General features: G+C 43.5%; 1 protein-coding gene across 2 annotated transcripts in view; it reads left to right on the top strand.

The window, feature by feature from the left end:
- VIPR1 (vasoactive intestinal peptide receptor 1) overlaps positions 1-4742 on the top strand; it is a 117141-nt gene extending 112399 nt beyond the window's left edge. Inside the window, exons 11-13 of one of the 2 annotated variants that reach the window (XM_075492257.1) lie at positions 678-807; positions 2210-2251; positions 3783-4742. In XM_075492257.1, coding sequence (XP_075348372.1) covers positions 678-807; positions 2210-2251; positions 3783-3974 — 364 coding nt within the window. In that variant the 3' untranslated portion in view covers positions 3975-4742. The remainder of the gene's footprint in view (positions 1-677; positions 808-2209; positions 2252-3782) is intronic. The other variant, XM_075492259.1, reaches the window with a different exon arrangement.
- Positions 4743-24490: the final 19748 nt, after the last annotated feature.

Here is a 24490-nt window from a genome sequence, read left to right as displayed (position 1 = left end):
AGAGAGAAGGGAGAAAGAAATACTTTCATTGAAGTTACTGAGAATAAAGATGTCACATTTTATGTTGTCACCACATCTGAAATCACCAGCCGTCTGCAGGCCAAGGAGAAATAATCTAGGGCTGATCACTCTGCCTCAGCTGGAGGCACTTATATATTTATATGAGAGCTATTAACGAGGAGGAAAGCAAGTCTATGGAAATGATCCCAGCATGGTCCTTGGTTAGTTTGAATTGCCATACCGTGACTGTGCCCAGCTGAGGGTCCACCTCCACATGTCATCGCATCCCAGCCCAGGTCGTCAGAGGGATCCTGGGGAGGTTAGGCTGTGAGAGCCTATCTCAACACCCTCCGTTTCGCTGTACCCCAGCTACTTCTTCCCTCTGGGCAAGGGCAGCCTCCTGATGCTGCCTCACTCAAGGCTGTTGTTGGAAGGCTGGATGTTCCCAGGACCTCAGCGTAAGTAAGTGGCCCATACCACATCTCCTAAGGGCAAACAAAGGCACTTAACATGCATGACACAGGCTACACCATCATGATCCAGGTAATCAGCAAATATGTGCTGCAGCAAATTAAAGTTTCGGGGTTGCATAAGGCTCAGCTGCAGGATTTCTCATCAGCTTACCCTTTAGCTCCTCTTCCCTCTCCCCTTATGACTCATGTTTGTCTTTCCAACAGGAGGCTGGCCAAGTCCACCTTGCTGCTGATCCCTCTCTTTGGCATTCACTATATCATGTTTGCTTTCTTCCCTGACAATTTCAAAGCAGAAGTTAAGCTGGTCTTTGAGCTCGTGGTTGGGTCATTCCAGGTAAGCCACCCTTTGGGCCACCAGTCACTCACCAGGTCTGTCAGCAGGGAGAAGTGTAACAAGTTTGACAAGGGAATAAGCAAACATGTGAGCTGCGTTTTTCCTGGACATGCCCAATACTGCTCTTATACCTTTGGAGAAAAAGCTACTCAGTCCAGCTTGGCCAGGATGGAAGATAATTTTATATTTTGCCTCCTGGAATTCCAAAAGGAGATTCTGTCTCCTCATTTTAGGCACCTGAAAAGAAAATGTACCTCTATAACTTAGTTGCCCTGTTTTTTTTTGTACTTAAAGGAGGAAAATGAGCACCTTAGTTCAGTTTATATATATTGACATGGTGTAAGATGAGATAAATTGCCTTTGGGAGGAATGTTTTTCTGGCTATTAACAGGATCCTCGTCTGTCTTCAACCAGTTGACTTGCATGGACTTTCTCCTCTGTTAATACACCAAGTCCTGCCTGTAGATCCTCCTCAAGCAGGATTCGAGTTCATTGGTATAGGAGACAGCTTCCCCACAAGGATGGATAATGGGGCTGTCTTCTGCATTAATCTTCAGGAAGCCCCGATGAAGGTTGCTTCTTAGACACTCCTAAACACTTCACTTCAGTCAAGTCCCATGTTGGGCTGTTCACCTTGGCCCTGCTGTTGCATTGGCCCTGCTGTTGCATTAAAAGAAGCACTTATTTATGTATTTCATCCCATTGCATCCATCCATAAATCAGCTCTAGCCACTTTGTCTTCTCACAGCCTGCAAGCAGGATCTGTCTGTCACCATGTACCATACAGGTGTCAGTGGCATGCGTTGTTCAGTGGTAAAAGAGTTAACATCCTTGTCTACGTCGTTAGCACTTCACATCTGGCACCTCTCCTTTGAGAGATAAATGGACCTACACTCACTTCTTGTCCTTAGTGTTTGCGGCCATAAGGTCTAGAGATAAGTTTGTTTTATTTTTTTGGTGAAAGCTGAGATTCTCAAAAATGAGATGTCACTGCAGGGGAGATGGAAAAGGAACAGTTTAGCCCTGTACCATGTCTAAGATCATGCTGACCTTGACGATGTACTAGTGAGCATGTTTAGATCTCCCCAGTTTCAGCTGACAAGAGCAAGCAGCAAAGTTCGAATGACCCCGTGTCCCTCTTAGAACTGAGCTGACTGCTGATGGCTTCAAACACCAGTCTGGAGCAATCTTTGAACTCACACTCATACATCTACTGCAAGGTACCTTAACCAATCTTCCCCTGCTCCTTTTATAGGGAAAATCCAATCAAGTGGTTTCTAAGGGGCACCTTAGCAGTCCCCCAGCGGCGTGCCCTTTCTCCAAGGCTGCAGTGAGTTTGGGTTGTGATCAAGGGGAATATCAGCTACGAGGTCCTAAAAGCCTGTTCTCTCCTTTTCCCTAGGGATTTGTGGTGGCTGTTCTGTACTGTTTTCTCAATGGGGAGGTAAGATCAACAATATTGTTTGGTTAATGTTTCCAGCTAAGGCAAACTGAATGCTTGTGGAGAGTGGATTGAGAAATGTCCAATTCCTGATGTTACCATATTGGCGGGAAGCTTCCACGTCAAATTGCTCACTCCAGAAAAACAGCTCAACCATTTGCCTGACAGTTTCCAGCACAATTAATAAACATATTAGGACTTTTGTGTGGACTGTAATATTTCTGCTGCCGAGTCCTTCCTTTGCTCATGAGACAGCATCAGCGGAACTCCCATACGACCTTGCATAAACCCTGATCCGAAGGGACCACCTTCAGCAGGGAAGGATAAAGCCCATCTTCTAAGCCCTACTCATGCTTAGCACCTCAATGAATCCTACACAGAATCAAGCCCGCTGCCAAGATGGAGGCTTGTTAGTGCAGTGATATTTTTGTACCATGCTGCATCTGCCCATAAGAAATTCAGCTGAGACTGATTAAATCCATATTGCGGAGGCTACCAAGTAGGTGTGACCAGATAAAAACTTGGAGCTGCTGTCAGCTGGAGCACTTTCAGCTCAATAAACTGAGCACAGACAAGAAAGAAGCAGCTGTGATCTGGGTTTGTGTTCCAGGTTCCTGGGGAGAGGAAGAGTGTCCAGAATGACAATTTGCTCTCTTACAGCTCTGATGCTGCTTTCAGTCATGCTCACGCCATGTGTACATCATGCAGTGGCATGCAGGGCAGATAGCCCAGCTCCAGCAGAGACCTTTGCCAGTAAGCCTGCACGGAATAGGACAGAACCACACAAACTTATAATGATCCAAAACCATTATAGGCATTGACGTGACTTGTTAGGCACAGACCAGTGCCAGGTAAACATGCTTCTACCTTACAGGCATTGACCTTGCCTTTCCCACGTTTCCAGTCCCGGGGTTTGCACTCTGGTGTTGTACTATTCCTGTGCTTGCTGATCCCAGAGATCCTCAGACACAGCTGTTTTATCTAATTCATACTGTTATCTAAAAATTTGCACTGGAAGGCTGCAGGAGGGGACAGGGATGGTGGCCAGACTTGTTCAGGATTTGAATCTGGACAGTGTAAACTAGACGATGTATGTAAACTCCCTGAGCAGGAACAAGTAGCTTCTATCAAAAAAGCACAGCTGTATTGACAGCTTTACAAACAAGCTATAGCTAAATCATTTGTATTTGGGCAAAAACAGGGCAGTGAAAAAAAAATCTTAATTATACTCACAAAGCATAGAATATGTTGCCATTAAAGTTAAGTGGTCTGGCACCTTCACTGTATCAGATAAGCAATTCCCTTTGCTCACCTTTCTGCTGAAGCTCAGGGGTTTCTGCTCTAGTAGTTCACTGGCTGGGGTGTGACCTCTCTACTATGTGGCTAAAAGTTCTGGCCAGGTTGAGTTTAGTGACCTTTATAAAATAATTTCTGGCCCCTTGGTAGGTGGGTCACCCATTGCTACTCACACAATCAAGTCAGAGCATTGGAAAATGCTTCCCTCTGCTGATTTGCTTGTCTTCCCACCACCTAGGTCCAAGCTGAGCTCAAGCGAAAGTGGCGGAGGTGGCATCTGGAGCGGTTCCTGGGCTCGGACATGAAGTATCACCACCCTTCCTTAGGCAGCAATGGCACCAACTTCAGCACCCAGATCTCCATGCTGACCAAGTGCTCACCAAAGACACGCCGGTGCTCTGGCTTCCAGGCCGAATTCTCTCTGGTGTGATGGGGAGAGGCTCTCCGAGCACTGAGCATCCAAGAGAGAAACTGAGAGACAGAAGGATCCCCAGGAATCAGCGATACGATGACAAACCCTTGTGAAATGACATGCTCCACATGAGCCAACAGAGGACACAAAACTGGAAAAGCCACTGGCATCAGAACAAGATCAGACAAGCCAAGAGGGAGAGCGCTACTTTTTCTCTCCCTTTTCAGACCTTTCACTCCCAAGTTTCAAACCCTCAGGGTTGATAACTATGAGTAAGGGTCTCAGTCACTTGCGGAGAGCCTGGGAGATCCTGATGTGTCATAAATAATGAAGTATGGGGGGTAAGGGAGGGAGAGCCTGCGTCCTTGGTGGCTTTACCAGAACCAGCATCTCTGAAACAGATAAATTGCACTTTTTAAAAAATGAGCCAGTAAAGGAGAGAGGGAGGCAAGAAGCAGGAAAAAAAATGCCAAACATATGAATGTGCCAAAAGTCCCATTGATAAGAGGTGGTGATAAGGCACCAAAGACAGGCAGGGACACGGGGAGAAGGGACAGGAGGAACATGAGCAGGAAGGGGAGAGGCCAGCGCATGGCCCCTGCCTCTGCGTTTTACACATGTGAAGACGAAGCTGCAGCACCAGGAAAGCCCCTCGGAAGAAGTCCCAGTGCTGTGGTGTGTTCTGCTAATGGGCCACCATCCTTGTAAGCAAAAGCTTTCCAAGCACCCTTGGGTGCCTTCTGGAAAAGCAGGTCACTGAGAAGGAACAGCGAGAATGCCCTTCTCTGCACTATGTTCATGACATCGTGTTTTGTTTGGTTGTTTTCAGTGAACAGGAAACTCGATTTGCATGTATAAAAACCAGGTACAGATGCCAAAAGCAGAGCACGGCTGTGTTTTTCATTCTTTTTAAGTTCACCCGTAGATCTTGGTGCATTAATGCACCCAGGATCATTAGGGATCAGGGGAAAACAATTGGTCTGTAGTTCATTTGCACTTGCTTAGCACACACTGCCAGGAAAGGGAGATGTAGAACCCTGTAATCCTTAATTGAATCAGACCCGCCATAAGGAGTCACTCTCCAGATGCAAAAATTAGCATCACAGCAGCAAGCAAAATTGCTTTCATCAGAACAAGGTTGTCTCAGCACGTAACTGGCACTCTAGGAGTCAGGAAAGAGTGAAGGAGCTATTAAATTGATTTCTTCTTCAGCTTTTACGGGGAGCTTTCATCCTATGATGAAGGCATTGTTAGATCTTTAAGACGTGCGTGTGTATTTTACCTCTTTTCTGAAGGCCTGTTAGTTTCCATGTAGGGGCAATCCCTATTTGAAGAATGCACATAGATCCTGTTAAAACCAAGGGAATAGTGATTTTTTTCTTTTCTTTTCTTGGTGGAGGGGCAAAGGAGTGGCGTGAAACCAAATCCTGCTCAGACATGCCTGGCTGGTGGCTCACAAGGCATCACATGCAGCTCGCGATCCCAGGCACTGGATTTGAGACAATCCCTGCAATTCTCAGTCAGAAGATAGACAACACAAAGATGCGGGTGCTCCTGTTTGTGTCCCACCCAACTGCATCAAATGGGGTTGCACCAGTTTTACACTGGGGGTGGGAAATCCCCGCTCAGCTCATGTGTACGCTTAGTAATCGGGCTGCTGACATCCTATAACACGTCATAGCACTGTCCTCGTGAAGAGAGTCTGGGTCACCAATGCATGTACATGGAAAGGAAGGCGGGCTGCTCTTTCAGAGTTCGGAGATCTGGACTTATCTACCAGGTGCTGTTAGCACCTGGACTTCTTTTTCTTCAAAATGAAGTGTAGTTCATTGAAGGGGAGCATCTTTAACTTGGTGGGTTTGGGGTTTGTTTTGCTTGCTTGTTTCCTTGCTTTAAGCATCTGGGATTCACTGCCAACAAACCACACTGAGCCCAGGAGGAGAGGTGCAGATCTGGACATCCAGTTCTTTTCTCAGTTCTGAGAGGGTGGTTGTTCCATGCTGTAACCCTCCCCAGAGCTATACCTGTTATCATCTGAGCTCGGTGCTTCCAAAGTATTTCTCCATATGCAGGAGTGAGAACAGCATAGAGGGCTGAAGTCAGTAAGGGGCATGAGATACTCTGATACAACTGCCCTGAAGGGTAGACGTGCACTCATGAGTTTCCAGTGAGCCAGCTCAGATGCTGTCACAGAGTAGCCATGGCTACCCAGCCTGCAAAACCTAAAGGGATAGGTAGATGTTTGTGAAGGTAGTCATAATGAGCTCCATGGTCCTGGAATTAAAGTGCTGATGAGACCCCAGGATAGCTAGGTGCAAGCCATCTTTCTTATGGCTGTGTTACACTGAAACCACATCATTAGCAGTTAGAATCCAACACTGACGTGCCATAAGATCATCAAAATCCTCTCTTAGCAGCTCTCTAATTCCCAAAATCCAGAGAAACCAAGAGGATGCTTAAAATTTCCCCATGTTGCTTGCATGAAGCCCTTATGCCCTGACACCCCAGGAACAAGGTCCCCATTGAAACTCCCATGAGGTTCTCAGAGGCAAGGACCCTCTTTGTGTTTGGTGCTGGTGCTGCTCTGGTGAGTGCTTTCAGACCTGGATTAGGACTTGCACAGAAGATGCTGGAGAAGTCCCACCAGTATCTTCTCCTGTGCCTGGTTCAAAGCAAGGATTTGACCCAGCTCCGCGTTTCACCAGGTGAATGGCTAGCTGCAAATAAGCCCAGAAGAAGCAAGGGAAAGCTCTTTCTCAGCTTCCAAGTTGTTCCACTTGGTGTAAAATGCTTCCTCTCACTGGTTCAGAATTTGGAAGCAACATCAGGCTGGGAAAGATTTGATTCATTAAGCTGCAAAGTCATTCACCCTCTTCATCTGTCATGCTACCTATTTATGCCTAGCAAAATTGGTGGGCTGCAGAGGAGCACTGCCCAATCTTGTTATTGTATCACTGAGGTGCCTAAGATGTGAACTTGAATCCCAGGTCCCAAACAAGCAGAGGAGGAGTTTGAACACAGAGCTGTTGAGCATAAGTGACACACCATTACCAGCAACCTCATTTGCGAGATGTGAGGGAAACCCTTCCCATCTGTTTTAGGCAACCTTGCTGGGGTAGAAGGTCCATGTCTGTGAGCCATGAGCAGTGAGACACCTTGTGCATTTTCACTCTTGTTCTTCACCTTCCTCTTTGTCTCCCTGTCCTTGTAACTCCATTTGCAGGAGGACCTTCTGTTTTGTATTTACAGCTTCTCTTCCGTTTCAGCCCTGTGCTAACCTGTGCCAGCATCAACCATATGCCAAAGGCAGCAGGAATGGGCTTGCCTTTTAGAGACGTGACAGGGAAGAATTTGGCTGGTTAGTTACCCATGCCACAGGGCCTTCTGCAGCCCTGGAGCTGCACCACCAGGTTATTCTGCACAGGAGGCTGAAGATAGGATGTGACTTAAACCGAGGGGCTCCTTCGAAAAATGTTGACTACATTAACGTGCCAAGAACAGTAACCCCAGGCATCCTACTTGCAATTATTTCATCGCCAAACATCCAGCCACATCGCCATTATGCTGTCAAGGGTGTTTGAGAGATTAAATGAATGTGCTGAATATACCTGCTGTGACAGGCATGGCAATATTAGCGATGCAGGCAGTGCAGAGCTGCCAGCCCAGCTGTGTTGGCCTCATATTTCAGGAGAACAGAGTCGTCAGTGGTGAAATCGGAGCTTGTCACTCTGGGGATATGAGCAATCAAGTGAACGATGACATTCGGATCAGGCTCTCATTTAAGTGGCTTAGTGCAGGAATTTGGCCCGCTAACTTGGCCTCCTCTACTCTGTTTTTCATCCAACTTATCAATAAAATGGAGTTCAAGGACCTCACTGCAACCCCAAATGACAACCCAAACTGCATTGTCCTGAACCCGTGCCGAATACACCGTACAGTGCTCAGGACTGCTGCTGTTGCTCACGAAGCACCAGTCTGACCCCCTTAACCCTGGTGTAAGGCAGGAATGGCTCCAGTGCAAACAACTGTGTTAATTTGCTGCAAAATAAGATTAAGAGGCATACCTGGATGTGACAGGCTTTTAGATATGTTTGAGGATCATGAATTTGGACTCCGAAACTCTTTACAGAAATCAGACCAAATTCTGATCCCACTTGCACCAATCAGTTCACTACAGTGACTTCTGAATTACACCAGCATTAAACTGGAATTTACCTTTAGAATAATCCCTTTATCTTCAGCCTGGAACTGTTTACTCCCTTTTTATACCAGTGAGAGATCAAGCCCCTCCTGTTAATTAGTCACTCTATATTTCAGTGATTAAACTATTAAACAATTATTAATAAGTATGGAACAATTAAAATATAAAAAATAAATTATTGTCTCAAGGTCTAGAGAGGTACAAGGTTCAATGCTAACATTAGACTGTAGATATTTCTATTCAGCTGGGACCTATATTGCTCTGTGGCCCTCTCATAAGCAGCAAGAAATGAGAATATGACCATGTTTAAGGTTTAAAAAAGAGCAGTAAAGAAATTCTAGGCTGTTGCAGAATTTCAGGGCGTTAACTTGAAACTAGTTTTTAAAATCAGAGGTGTATATGCAGCAGCGTGATTACTGCAGTTATGGCATGAAAAAGGGATCCCAAGAAAGCCCAGGAGATGAAACACCTGAATATTTTATTTTATTTTATTTTATTTTAATTTAATTTAATTTTTTGCCTAGGGAGAAGTTATATTTTTGTCAAGGAAGGTGTTACTGGAGAAAAAATGTTTTGTAAATTAACTAATCAGCAGATTTAATTCTTTCTCGATATCCCGCTTGGTTCCCGTTCAGCTCAGAAGCAATGAGGCAGGGTGGTGTCTGTCACAGGGCTATGCGAGCGAAGGGATTGAAACCAAATCTCTGCTCCAATCGGACGGAAATACTTTCAGAGAGAGATGCACCTGCTGATTAATGAAAGACTGCCAGTGGTTTTTAAAAAGCAAAGTGAAGTTCCCAAGAAAGCTCAGGAGTGAACATCGCTTGGCTCCATGGCAGGGATTAAAGGGTTTTGGTGGGATTATTTTGTCTCCGTTCCTTCCACCTTCACCACAGTGTTTAAATAAGGCAAAACCCAGTGGGTTTCTGCAGGAAATATGAAATATTTTCAGACTAAAAGGGAATCTCTCAAACTTGGAAATGCCAATATGTGTCTTTGTGAAGCTTATTTTATTCTGTCCGCACAAGTTCAGCTTGGTTTGATAAATGGCCTATAGAAATCCATGTGGTATCAGAAGCCAAGGAGACCGAGAAGCAATGTTTCTTCTCTGGAAGATGAATCTAGGTTTAACGCCAAAGCCCATGTAAAATGTGCTTCCTCCCCGCTGTGTCCCAGCCTCTCTGCTTTCAGGTGGGGCGTTTAGCTGAAGGAAGGATCTTGACTGGGGTGTTGACACAGCCCAGGCACAGCCCTGTGCTTCCTCCCAGGGCATCTCTGCACCAATGAATGTGCCAAAATCTTGGAGACAAGGACTGCAGTCCTGAGCTCCCTGACTCACAATGCAACTTTGCACTTTTCGTACACCAATGCTTATGGTGGCAAGGACCATAATGCTTCTTGATTGTAGATGACCCTCAAAGAGCAGGAGGCCAAGCTCTTGGCCTCATATACCCATATCAATCTGGAATGACTCTGCTGGTATCATTCTGGAACTAAACTGGTGTAACAGGGAAAAGAATTAAGTCCCAGACTGGTACATGGAGTCAGATGTCCCAAAATCCAGAACAGCATGGATTTCAATCCATTTTCTTTCAGTCAGTCAACTTTTCACCCTGTCTCCAAATCCAGTATTTGCATACCAGTCTGATGAGGTATAATTACAATGACTGATCTTGTTATTTCCCCTGGAGATCTGCACAGTTGTAAACTACGGCTTTTAGGAATTAGGAGTTTCCTGGGCCCACGGACCGTCTCTTCCACCTCCTACTGCCTGAACATCCTAAATTCTTGTTTGCTCGCATGGTGTTGCGCTATATACTGAAGAGCCCTGGGTTGGAAACCCTGGTTATTTCTAGCATACTGTGAAATCACAGGGAAGAAGACAAACATTGGGACTGGAAACTACGTAACAGGTCTGTATGGGAAATAATGCCCATTTGGGTTCTGAGGGCCAGGCCTTTAGGACACGCAAATTGGCATCAGCAGAGCACTAGTGTTTTATACCCCAGTTTTGTGGATATTGTAAATTTGTACATAGAGGAAATTGGAATAGCACATTTAAAAAAAAAAAAAACCACACATTTTTGATACTCTGATGATGATAAATTAAGTTCGAAAAGGCACTTTTGAATACAAAAGTGCATTTTTCAGACTCTGTTTCAAACACCTCAAGCTGTTGTTCAGTAGCTGGTGCCAACTCACTCTTCTCACTCAAACTAAGCACCTCTGCTCTGCCCTCCTGTAAATAGGCTTTGACAGCAAAGAGCGATGAAAACTGGCTGTGAACAGAGAATCACTGTCTCTGTGGACTTTTATGTACCTCGGTGCTTGTGATGTATTCTTCATGCCAGCGAGAACAGGCCTGCTTGCTCAGCACAGGTGAAATCTCCGCCTTGTTTCATGGCCTTTTGCCCGATGTTATTTATTTTGTTCTGACTCTGTACATATGCAATGAATTGGCTATTTTTTTCCTTTGTATTTGGTTCATCTCCTTGCTTCAGAGGAGGTTCTTCTCTGTGGTTGACACTGCTGAAAACAAGCAATAAAACCATTGTGAAGACGTTGTGTCTAAGATGGGCCACCTGATATGTTAATTTATTTTTCTCAGTCCTGAAGACACACAGAGGAGGAAAAGCTAAGAAGGAGGTAGTGACATGGTAAAGTGCTTGCCTAGCGTTAGGCATAATGATCTCATACTGAGTAAGGTTAGCCAGATAGACCAAATCACTCTCAAAATAGGAGACCTTCTTGGAGAACATCTGTGTCAGCAGAAGAATCAGTACCAGCCCCAGCATGAGTGATCCCCAAAACCACCTCGATGAAGGCAACACCACTGCATGAGCTAGGTGGCTGGATGCAATGTCTTTTGGAGGTAGGACTCATGCATGGAGGTAATAATCATGCAATTACAAACACATTATGGTTCTTTTGCCACGATCAAGAGATGTTAAATGATTCCTGTGTTTGTAGGTACATACACCCATGCACACACATATACATGTATTGATTGTTACAAGTGTAGGGTTGGATGCTGGAATACCCTCCAACTGTCTCCCTATACTGTGCCATTCAAATTCATCCCCATGAGAATTCCCCCAGTACCCTGGGTGGACAGACCAAAGCTAAGATCTGTCTTTTACATCACAGTTCATCAGCAGTTCATAACCACCCTCCAAGAACAGGAAAACCCCAAAATATGGGAAAAAAAAATGTTTGTTCTCATTCCCTTCAGGACTGAACACACTCAGACTGCCAGTCATTCAGGCCACATGGTAGGAGAACCTGTGAGCAGCTTTTTGAGAGCAGACACGATGGGTCCATTCCACCTGCAAAAACCCCACACCACTGCGAGAAACCAAAACACTTTACCCATGAGATGCACAAGAGAGCTGCCATCCAGTAGTTTCTGCAACATTTGGCATATATAATGACCAAGGGCATCTTAAAATGCAGTTTCCAGCTCAAGGCTGTGGTTTGATTTGGGCTTGTCACAACCAGATGATTCCACAGCGCTGGTGGTTTAAATTCAGAATCTGAGCATCATGAGAACATCCTGCCTGCAGGTCTTACAACTAGACCTTCAACCCATCCACCTCAGTCCTGTACATGCACACCGTCACCGTACATGCATATACAAACACAATATGTCTGACTGTAGCAATAATTATACGAGTGGGTAATTAACGACTTGCAGGTGTAAAGGGAAGCACAACAGCTGGGTCTGGGGTTAAGCATCCTGCTGCTTGGTTGTTACTTTAGTTTGCCTTTGGGACATAGGTTAAGTTAGTCCTCTGAATGTTTTGTTTATCCACCTCAAAAGTCAAGCTCCTTGATTTTCGGAAATGCAGAGTTCATTGGATCTGTTCAATGTGGAGTACAAATTTGTCTACTTAAATTGCTTCACATACTCTCTGGGCTGAAAGTAGCTCTCTCCATGGAAAGAAATAGACTGGCGTTTGAACATGGAGTTTGCAAAGCCTCCAAATCTCTGCTAGTTGATTCCAAATCATTAGCAAGCCATTTAAATTAACACTTCTTTGAGGCACAGAATTGCCCAGTAGGGCTAATGAGACTTAACACTCTTCCTCTCCATTTCCACTGCCCCTGCATGAAGCTGGTGATACTGCAAAGCTCGGGTCTGTCTCTGCCTCCTTGACACACTGTGCATGCCAAGCGCTGGCATCTTGTACACTGGTCCCCGGAGCAGCAGACACGGCAGTAGTGCTCAGCCTGCGAGGACTGCGTGCTCATCCCCGGCAGCTTTCCCACCCTGCCAGGTGACCAGATACCTCCTGAGCCTCGTACGGTGATCTTAGCTTTGCAGCTTCCTCCAGCTTTCCCAAATGCTGCATCTGCCCCTGCATCATGTCTGTGTTTCATCTTTGCTGGGTGACCAGTTCAGTAGGGCTGTCTTTTCAGGTCTTTATCGCTCAGAATAAAGCATGAGCCTTCCTCTGTGTTGGATAAATGCCTAGCAGGCAACTACAAGTGAACAGTAATTATTTATATAAAAGACACGTTCTTTAATGCACATGAATATTAGGCAGTGAAAATAGATCACAGTGAGAGGTCAATGAGCTTTTCCTTGTCCATAGGGCCAGTTCCACAGCTCACCCCCTTTTTAAGCTGATTTACACTCACTGTTCACACTACCGATAAAGGCCATATCTACAACTAGGGATGACAAGTCTTCGCTATATATGTCCCTCCTTTCTGCGTGGATTAACCATTTTCATTTAAAAGCAAAGGGTCTAATGCTCTGGGCCATTCTGAGAAGCAAAGCTGTTGCATACTGACTTTCACTGGATCCCTCTGTGGATTAAATCAGAAATCAGAAAAACAGGTTACAAAGGCTGAGGAATAAATTGCATTTATTCTGTGTCTATAGACGTGACGATAATCACATACTGCCAAAAAATATCTTCCATATGAGGAACTCCAACCACTGCCCAGAAATTAATTAGTATAAGTGGCTTTGATGAAGGTCGCCTGAGAAGTCTGAGGCAAAAATCAATACAGCCATCTTTGATCCCTGCTGTGTGTCCTCTGCGCAAGATCCATCCTTCCTGGTTTACAATGAGCATAGCATTGCTTTTCTTAGACACGCACCATTATTCTGAATTTGATAGAACACGCGATCACATATATCTGGAAATTTTTGAGCTTGGCTTTTAGAGCTTCTTTGTGTAAGTTCAGTGGTGAAGCGGCCTTTCATGACTGCAAAAACATCATTCTCTATAAGAAAGAGCCGTGATTAAAAATGGCCAATGGCATCCTTTTCCTTTGATCCCCTGTGGTTTCCATGGCAAAATGCCAGGACGAGGACTTTTGTGATCTCCATGACATTAAAGTAATTTCCCATGTAGTGAATCAATTTTAGTGGTTAAATTATCTTCACTCCACATGCAACCAGTTGCATTCACTCCCTCCCACTGGGGATATAAAGTTTGAACCGTGACTCAATGCAATCCACAGAAAGAGTCCGGCTGCCCTCAGACAAGTTCAGAAAGACTCTGGATCACAAGGGAGTGTGGCACAAGGAGCCTAGGCACTGCGTCACTGCTGTAATACCATACACTTTGAAAGCCTTAAAACCTCTTCCAATGCTGACGCACGCTTGCAGAGGAATCATTCCTACCGGTATAACTCCCTGTGCTTTTTTAACATTTTGTTGGATCATATGAACAAAGCCAGGTAAGTCAAAATGTCATCTCAAAATAGCCATTTCCCACATACTGGTATTCTCAGAACCAAATTGGCCTTGCAGCCCAAGACCAGAGAAGGCAAGAGTTTTATGTATATGGCATTAGGTCCCCCCTTACAATGCTCAGTGATGAACCCTCTCCTAGAGTCCATCCCTGCCCCATCACACTACTGATTGAACCTCTCCCCTTGGAAATATCTCCACCCTGCCCGGTTGAGATCAAAGCCTTTGAACCCTTATCACACACAGCCTAAGAGTACAGGAACTAACTTGGCATGCTGAAACCAGCCAACATCACTCCTGCTCTTGGTTTTCAGAGCAACTCTTCATAATTATTGCACATTGACTGGGACAGAGGGAGGGAAAGAAAGGAAAACAACATCTGACTTGTAAGCCTGAAGGTTGGTGTGCTTGTTGGGGAACCAAGAGCAAGACACTCTAAAGCACACTTTGTTGTCCAGACATTAAGAGGACAATTACTTCAGCTCAAATCTTCAATACCTCAATAGTTAGACGTCTTGGGTGACAAACAGGAGTCTTGTCACTTAATATCAGCTCCAAATCAAGGAGAAAGGAGATTCGAAGTGGGGTCTCCAGCCAAGCTGTCACATGAGTGAGCACTGCAAGCACATCATTAGCTCTGGAGAGTTCTCCACTTTTGCAGCAGGTGACACAAAAGTCCTTAGAAACTGAGAGGTGTGGGTGGGAGCTGGGCAGTGGCTTTTAAAGCAGTGATGCCTGTATGTGATGTGAAGAAAACTAGGGTAGAACCATGTCATACCAACACCCACATATTTGTGTATCTTTCCCTTCCTTCTGGCAGGTCCTGACAACTTCTTGCACCCCATTATCACTTTTTACCTCAATCCACATGTGAATCTTATTTCACAAAGGAAGGAAAATACTGGCAGCAAGACCCCAATACTGAGTTGGCCACTGCTGCCAGGAATCTGCCTCCCCCAACCCTTACAGATTTACTTCACTGGGATGCCTAATCAATGGCTGTTCCTTATCAACCACTTAACTCTGAGCTCTTTGGCACAAAGCAGTTAGAAGCCATAATATTTCATTACATCCTATCTGCTCCCAGCTAAAAAATATGGGGATCTGATAGAAACATGGCTTCAGTCTGCAGTGATGAAGAAATTTATTACGTGTAATAAATTTATGCGTGTAATGTGATTTCTGGTTTGGACTGGGTACAGCTTTTCATCGTATTCCATCATGTATTTCCCACCAAGTCAGCGCCTGTGTGATCTAGTTCTCTGCTAAACTCCAGCCCTCTCTCCTTGTGTCCCATTTAATTCATAGATAGGAGTCTAAATGGAGGGCCCCTTGGGAGCTATTCCAGCAAGGCTCTTTGCCTTTTGAGAAAAAGCCAAACATGTTGGTCTACGATGGGAGAAGGTCCATACACATCTCACAGCTCGCAGAGCTCTCCCTGAGACAGCAGTAAGCACGAGCGCAAGTTACTCAGCCTGGTCCTCCCGCTGCCAAGCCTGCCTGGCCTTGTCCTCTTGGCTGAGTCTGAACTCACCCCTTTCTTGGTTCACGACAGTCACATTTCCAAGGATCTGTTTGTAAATTAGAAGGTTATTTATAATCACAGTCATTTATCTGATCTGGGGGAGAAGACTGGATGGTGTTCTCCTTTCCTGCTTCCATTACTGGCCAGGCACCAGCAGTTTCTGAGAGGATTACTGTCATTGTGGCCAGAGCTGGGCAAGGATAAAGCTTAGAATCAAAATTATAGAGTACGCCTCACTTCTGGGCTCTCACCAGCTCCCCCATCTCAGAGGAAAGCTTTGGCTTTCACCAGCTGGATTGGTTATTAGGACTTGTGTGAATAACTGATTGCATTTGTTTGGCTGCTGAGGAGTGAAGGGAAGGAAAAAAAACCCCATGGTTTATTTTGGGGGGAAAAAAAAAAAAAACCAAACAAAAAACCCTATGGTCTACTTTGAACAAAATGTTAAAACAGACAGGTTATGGGTTTTTTCCCCTGAAAGGAGAAACATAAAAATACCATTTGGGAAAAAAAAAACAAAAAACAAACAAACTGTGATATGAAATGGAACATTTCACTTCTAACATTTGAAATTATTAAAAAAAAAAGGAGAAGAAAAATTCAAGATAAACTCAAATACACTCACAAGAAAAGAAGACAGCACTGCCTCCCTTCCACCAATCCACCTTACAGCCAGAGCAACTAGGTAGGGTGAGAGCAACAGGTTGGATCTTCAAGACTGAGTCCTTTTACATTGTGCATAGTTGAATTAGACTAATTTATTTACTAGGGTATTAAACAGAAGAATTTGAAATCCCTCAGCTCTTTCCAGTTGCGCTGTTATGACTTTCTATAATTGGAAGAAACTGGGGCTCACGTGCTCGTGCTCTCCCATCCCTTTCCCAGCCTGGTCAGTTCTAATCACCAGCCTGGGGAGTTGTGCTCTGTTTCAGTAAATTTTGCAAATGGTAAATCTTATAGATGCACAATCTTCTTTACTTGTGTAGGACATTACAGGTTTGTCTAATTCACAACTGAAATTGGACATTTATTCAAGCTAGGAAAGACTTAAGATATTGAAACAAAGCATGACATTATACAAAACAGCACAACCCAAAGAGCTGGAGTCTGAGCCACCCTCAGAATATTGTATGGGCTAGGTTAGTAACCTCTACTGTCTAATGTGGCAACTTGTAAGTAAAATTAAACTTACTGGAAGGCTTAGCAGAGTTAGTTTATCTACAATAATATTTCTACGTGGGTAGTTTCCAAACTACGTGGTAGTTCCCAGTTTCCAAAATGGTGATCAAAATTAATTCTGGTTGCTGCAATGTCCTACTACATTAGCTCACTTCTTCTATGTACATGATGATTAATTTGTATATAGTTTATAATAATACACATAATTTCTGTGGCAGATTAGAAGCACAAGGGTTGCATCTGTGGAGCTAAGCAGAGGTAAGAGTCAATGGGCACCTTTCCTAACATCAGCGAAAGATATATATAATTCAGCAACCCTCATTATTTAAATGCCAATCTAATTACACTGCAGAATGCAAATTAATGGAACATTCTGTAGACAGCTGCTCAGATCCATAGTAATATTCCAGTTCTGGAAGTTGCCCAAGCCTTGAACAAGAGTGAAATTCTTTAGATTCAATATTATCTGAAGTGCTACAGCCTGTTCACAGTGAAAAAGCTTTTTAGGTGTTATTAAGACAAAGAGCAAAGTAGTAATTACTCCGGCAAGGGAGAAATTTCTAGGGAGCTTTTGAGATGGTTTCCAAGTGGATCACACACGCTCAGCTAGAACATCTCTTGTCAGAAGAAAAACAAGTACTTGAAAAAGCAAAGGATTTGCAAAGTGCTGGTGAAGTGTAGTATGACACGCAGGTATGAAGCACTTCAGCAATGAAGATAAATGACAGAGTCCTCACTATGGTACAGAGAATCTGGCTGCAGAAACTCATTACCAAAGTTTTTTCTTTTCGTGAACCAAAAGGAAAGCAAATTAAAAATGATACAGTACAACTTGGTGAGGTGGACCATATAGATTCCCATTATTCTAACTCCCGTTTATTCTGAAATCCCATTTAAACCTGTTCTGACCTCCTCAGATGAGAGCATTTCAGTTAAATAGGTTTGCTTTCTTCATATAATTTAACGGGGCAGATACAAATTCCTAGCATCAGCTGGGAGAATGTATCTGATAGACCCCTTTCAACCGCAGGTTGAATTTAGCCACCAAATGTGGAAAAACCTTCCACCCAATGTCTCTCTCCATAAAGCCGTTGTCTCTCTGCGGAGACAAGAAGTTGAAAAACTACATTTCATTGCACGTAGGACATCACTGTTTTCTCTCTGCGAAGTGGGCCAGAGTGTGAAAAACTATTGTCAGCTTTATAACCAGAAAGCAAACAGCAATTGTTATTTGTAGTATTGACTTTCTGGGTGAAATTCCTCTCACCCGGTTTTATGTATCTATTATGCAGTTGTTAATGTCAGAGCCACCCATTTGAACTCCTTTCTAGGGAGCTCTTGTCAACGTAGTTAATTCGGTTTAGGGGGAAATTCATCTGTCCAGGTGCAGCAGATAAACTGAGGCAACTGAGAGACATAATACACTTAAATAACCCCAGATTGTCTGATTTAGGACTTTGGAAACTAGAAGACAGAGCAGACGTTGAAATTACCGATTCTTCTGTTTGAAAGGGGTAAAATGTCCACCATGCAAAGACCTCCTCTCCCAGAATGTATTGCATGCAAACTGTAAAGAAAGCATTTAGACATGCCCAATGGATGTGAACTGTTCTGCAAAGGTCTAAGGTGATGACTACAGAGGTGTTGCCAAGCGGAACCTGGTCGTTCAATCCATGGATGGATCACCAGCACCCAAAGCTCTCCTTGACCTTCTGAGAAACAGCTACTCTGGTTCCTTTCAAATCAGTGAAGACAAAAATTAGTAACAAGCTCTTGTGAACAAAAACATGTATTGTGGGAGGAAAAACCAATAAAAAGATATGATGATGAAGAGGAAGGTGCTACACAAACTCATTTCAGTTCAAAGCTGGAGGAGGAAAGCGGCAACAATTATAGTTTTGCTTGAAATACACACCTGCACACCTCACAGTATATCCAATATTCTTTCCTTAAAAACATATGTAATTGTTGTTTGTTTATGTTCTATATTAATATTGAATACAAATTCTTGTAATAAGAGGTTTTTTGTGACCACAGTGTATGGAAACCTTGAGTATTATAATATAAAAATACGCTTATGACCAGAAAGGACATTGCTGTTGTTAAGAACATAATTATGCTTACTACATTAGCACTTAGTGAAGGTTGTAAGTAAAATATAAATCCAGAATTTTTCAAAAAAAGTAGAGAAAACATTTGCTACTTCCAGTAATATACATAAAACTTCTGACCTTGGCTCATTGACAGTACTCTTTAGAACAATTTTTTGGGCAATGTGTGTTCAGCAGAGAGTGAATTTGACCATGGCTCCAGTAAAGAGATATTAGCTGGAATAGAACACCCACCAGATGATCATTAACACAGTAATTTTCCTTGTAGGTCATAAAAAGTTCTTTCTCTGCCCGAAGATCAAATGAGAACAAACCTGCACTTACATATATTCAGTTTCTTTACTAACGGAGTATTGATTTTTGTTTTTCACGGGGCTGTTTGGGAGGTTTTGGTTTAATATATTGACATTACAGCTGCATGTATTTAAATTATTTATGCACCCAGGCATGTAGACTGTGATTAAGTTTCTTATATGGTTGTAACACAAGGTTCATTTCTTTTGCTGGTTGATTTAGCATGGAGAAACCTTCCCTGAGGGTCTGCTTCACAATAAATTGCTATTGGCAGATAGAAATGTCAGGTTTACCCTCCGGATGGGAGCAACAACAAATCAGACCTTTGCTTGCTCCATTTTTCCTTCTGCACGTGTGGCAAGAGATGTGTGTTTCTCTCCGCTTACTCTCAAATGTAGAGTTCTATTGGGGCACTTCCTCACATATGAATTTCATGACCACCAAAAACTGAAGCAACGTAGCTCAGGGGCTGTGAAACTGGCTAAGAACGGCAAACTTCCTAGACCCAAATTTCAACTTTACTATTAATCTATTGAAGCTGAAATAATGTTGTTTTGATTTCCTGGATTGCACTTTTATGGTGAAGCTCTCTTTATAGTCACGGGAGATTTGGTCAATATAAGCAATGCACCAGCAATATAATCCTTTCATCTCAAGTAGACAGCTCAATTACACCAGATTAATTACACATTAGCAGGACTCTGTTGTGTCTAATGCCACGTGAGACCCTCAAAGTGTTGTAGATGTCTACATGGGAACAGAAGATGTAACACAGGACTTGCATCACATACACATCACTTTGTAAGGACAACTGTACTCCTGGAAGAAAACCCCACAGCATCTACTATGACTCTTCAAGCCTGTGTTTAGGCAGCTGAAAATCTCACCCAAACTGTCTATTTCTCGCCTTGAATACAAAGGGTTTACTGGGACTATCTCAGCTGGAGATGTCAGCAGTGGCGATGTCTAATGCTAGGGCAGGGCAATTCACCCGCTGTTGCATATCTTGATTTATTGTGACTGTAAGCGCTACATAACAAGGAGTCTTTTTTCTGTGGGTACACAATATATTGATCTGAATCATAATTTACTGGTAGCAACAAGGGACAAGTCAGTATAGTCCAAGGGCAACACTATGGTTTCCAAGCTCCCAAACAGAAAAAAACTTACCTCAAACTCCTGATAAAGCTGCCACTGTGGGAGGAACAGGACCACAGCTGAAGATATAGCTTCTAAGGTCTAAGGATGTTCACAAACCTACTGATTTCCTCCACCTTCTCCACTGCCTCCATCTTCCTGGACACAAAGGTACTGCCTTTACCTTCTTCACTAAGGCTCAAACCATTTGTTCCTGCACCTTCTGAATGACTGTCTGGAAAAGGCAACTAATAGCAAGTGCTGCTAGCTCCTGATGGGACAGGGAATGGTTAGCCACTGCCACCTGCATTTTTAACATGATTTTCAGAGCCAGTCTCATCCCCCCCAATTCAAGTTGAACTGCAGGTGAGTAACATGGAAATATATTAATTTTATTTCCTTGCTTATTGTTTTCAAAGAATTTAAGTGACAGTGCTAGACTTGCATTTTTTCCTATGTTTTACTTTCAGTAGACTGTTACTCTTAAGCAGGACGTAAACACTCTTGCACATTATGTCACTGCTCATAACCACAAGAGATGGCACGAGAGGGAGTGAAGTGGCTGCCCTCAGAGATTATGACCTTGCATAGTCGAGTTATCGCACTTAAAACACCAAAGCCAGATGAGGACTTCATGCAACAGAAGACGGATTTGTTGCTGGGATTTTTTTCTCCTAGCTCAGTTCCTCTTACTGTCTAGGAACATACTGTGCAAAAGGGTCAGCCACCTTAAGCAGTCTTTATGTAGCAAAAATGGCCATAGTCCTGCTTTGCCTTTCCCTGCTGCCCCTTTTCCTCGCAGCATCCCCCATTGGTGCTGATGATGCTTCTCCAAACCAGCTCTGGACTCCAAAAAACCATCACAGGGTGTAACTGCGTGGTGTCCACAAAGCTATGGGGTGTCAAAGAGGGAAGCACGGATGGAGAAAGGTGCTCCTGCTGGGGAAGAAGCTGACTGTGCAACCTCACCAGTGCCCTCATTGGCATGCTTATGTCTGTGCTACTAAATAGAAGGGTCAAGGGCTCATTGCCTGCCCCTGAGAGAAATGGCCTAGGACACCTTATGACCTTACAGATAAACTTTCTGATTCTGCAGGAAAAAGTTAAATTTTCCATATTGCCTTCCAGGAACATTTCCACAAACACACCGCCAAAAAAGCCAGCTGGAAGTCAGACACTTAAAAATTAGATATTTCCCAGTTTGCCGGTGAATGGTGGCATTTAGAGCAACTTCTAGATCATGCAGAAATTCAGAGAGTGTCGCTGTTAAAGTCTTGACCCAGGGGTAGCAAGCTGTGGCTGAATCATGGCTGCTAGTAGTGCTAAGCTTGAAATCTATTGGAAAAAAGAATTAAAAGACACTCCAAGTACAGAGCAAGCTTGCAGTCAAAGCTATAAAAGGCCAACCATGTTTCACCATTTCTTTGTCCCTCTGTTTTCATTCATCCCCGGCACCCCCCCCTCCCCGCCCCTGCTCTGGGCTCTTGCTGCAATTATCTCCCCTTTACCCCAGGGCACCTTTTCACAGCACCTTTTAGGAATGTTAGATATTTGTCTACCAAGCAAAAAGACAGAGAAATGGGGGCTGTGAAGAGCCATTCACAGATCACCATTGACCTCTGAGATAACCAAGAGTGGGTCCGTGTTTGCGGCAAAAAGCTATTTTTATTTGTCCTGTTACAGTCACCGACATAAAGGAACATTTCTGCTGGCTGGCCAGACCAGTGTTGTTTTCTGTGCAAACATCTGGACAAATGAGACCATTTGTCTAAGTCATGGCAGCTTGCTTAAATATGACCTAATGTGCAAACAGATCAGATAGCTTTTTATAGGGTAGATTTTGGTTGGGGTTTTTTGTTGGTTTTTTTTTTTTCATTTCCCTGAACTCTGTACAATACCTGGTTCAGACTGAGAAACACAGCGTTCTTACTCCTGGGACCGTTGCAGAGGTGCATTTGAAGGCTTTGTTATTAATTCATTTTACATCCATTAATAATAAAGCCTTCTGATCCACGGACACTGGGATGATCTAGGCACACAGAGACATGCAAAGCCGTCCTTTTTTAGTTCACTGAAATGGACTAAATGAATGAGTTTTATTGAAATAAAAGCATTCAATAGTGAATTTTTCCTCTGACTAGAAGGTGAATTAAGATGGAGAAAGAAGAACTTGACAAGCAGAGGAGGAGCTCTGTTGCAATGAGTGCTACCACACAGGATGATTTTATGGCACTTCATCAAAAGGTGTTTTCACTCCACACGCGGGTATGTCAGTTGTATTAGGCCTCTATAAGACTGTACCATTCATGTTAAGCAGCATGTACACATCAACACGCTGGTTCCTGACTTTCCCAAAGATGTGCACTCCAGAGTTACTTTCTCAGAGAAAGCAGACAGACACACCAATTTCTTACAGGTTCCAGAAAACAACATTAGAAACGTACAAGTCCTCCTGTTCTTCAACACCTCAGAATAGGTGTTGCACTTCTCCAAGGACCTTTTGGGATCTAAAAACTTTATTATTGAAATTCACCTGTTCCTTCTCAATGGAGGAGTCATTCTCACTCTTATCTCTGTAATTTTGCTTTTTGTGCAACTTTGAGTTACAGGAATTGGGTTGAGACCAATCCCCTGTCCTATGAAAGGATGTCCCAGTTCTACCTGTTTCCTACTTGAGTTTCTTGCACGGGAGTCCTTTCTAGCTCTTCTTGACTGTCAATAGTCCTGGCAGAACCAGTTTTAGCCTATTTTCTAGAGCAGGGAGAGGTACCTTTCATATTGGTACTACCCCATCAAAGTGTTATTTCTTTAGGAAAATGCTAATAGAATTAGATCCATTATTCTTGTTAATTTTCCTCTTTTATCAGGTAAGTAGTACAATGGACAATAAGTATTTTAGCCACATTTGCTTTTTTATATGCCTATTTGTTTTTATGGTGCCTCTAGCTTCTTACGAGGCTGGGTAACCATCACCCTCACCTAGCCTCAAAGTCAGCCTTGGATTCCCTGACTTACAAACCCCAGCAACAATAGCAAATATAAAAAAAAAAAAAATTACTTTCCTTTCAGGAATTTTCTCCAACCTTCAGTCACTTTGGACAAAACTCCTTGGACCAGTATTCATGGGCATCAGCTACCACCCCAGCAAGTCAGGGAGCTTTCAGTTGTAGGGGAACCATCATCTTTTTATGATATCTTTGGTCTGGGAGACAAGCGATAGCCTAGATGGCAAGTGGCAGAATGAATCTACACTTCTCTAAAATCCTTTAGAATGCATGAGCTATAGCGTAGAAACTTTTCACAGAAAAAGAAAAAAAAAAAAGCCCATAATGGCACATGTGTATTAAGTCTTTTGGCCTTTTCTGGTTGAAGGCTGTTGAAGTCTAAGCTTTCCCCTGATGCTAGGAAGTTTCCTCCTTTCCTGGTACATGGAACAGCAAACAGACCTTTTGCCCTGGCTTCTTGAGAGAAAGTGACAACAGCGATATTGCCCTAGGTGAAAAATCACCCCAAAACTTTCAGGCAAAATAATTTTTCTCTCAGCACCTGTTTCTCAACAGGCAGAAGGGAAGCTTAAAAGAAAGGCAACCAGACTATTAAAGCAGAGGGGAGGAAAAGCAATAAATAAAAAAAGAGCGAGGTGGTTATGAAAAGTGCCCTTCCAGTACTATGAGCTGATTCTGTCCTAATTCATTTTCTATTTCTGATGATAGGCACCTCTCCTGGATTAGTGCACAGGACAGCAGTGATTCCCAAATTGCTCGTTTGGGTATGGGCAGACCTCACTGATCTGCACCCTTCTTTTAAACCTGAAAATATGCCTTAAATGATGCCTAGTTCTCTACACAGGAAAAAAAATCTGCCTTAAAAAATGCCTCAGAAATGCTTGTTCACATCGGTGGTTTGGGACCTTTGAAAAGAGAGTTGGATTAGATCTGGAGAGGTCAGTTTAGCCATCCCTCTGCTACAAGGCGAAAATGACAGAAGCTAAATTCCTCCAGAAGGATGACTGACATTTTCAGGTACACATATAAAACAGACCAACTCACTGCATTTAAAGGCACCATGAGAATATGTCAAGTGTGTTGCATGACGCTACAGCATATTTGGGGCTGTGGACTATGGAGAAAAAACTATTTTCAGGTTATTCAGGCATGTCTCTAAACTAGACAGCTAAAATCTAGTCATCTGCAATTACAAGAGATTAAACTGGATAAGTGTTCTGCTCATTTCCAGCCCTACAATCTGCAGCAGAATCGTGTGTCAGTATGGAGCTCAGCGCTATTTCAGCTGCTCTTCCTCATCTCCCCTCCACGCTTTGTGAATGACAGACTGTTCACCATTAGTGCTATGACACTGGACTTCAAAGGATTTACAACC

This window comes from Mycteria americana, chromosome 2, assembly GCF_035582795.1.
Source record: "Mycteria americana isolate JAX WOST 10 ecotype Jacksonville Zoo and Gardens chromosome 2, USCA_MyAme_1.0, whole genome shotgun sequence".
NCBI classification, from domain to species: domain Eukaryota; kingdom Metazoa; phylum Chordata; class Aves; order Ciconiiformes; family Ciconiidae; genus Mycteria; species Mycteria americana.
This window is presented reverse-complemented; position numbering and strand designations above follow the sequence as displayed.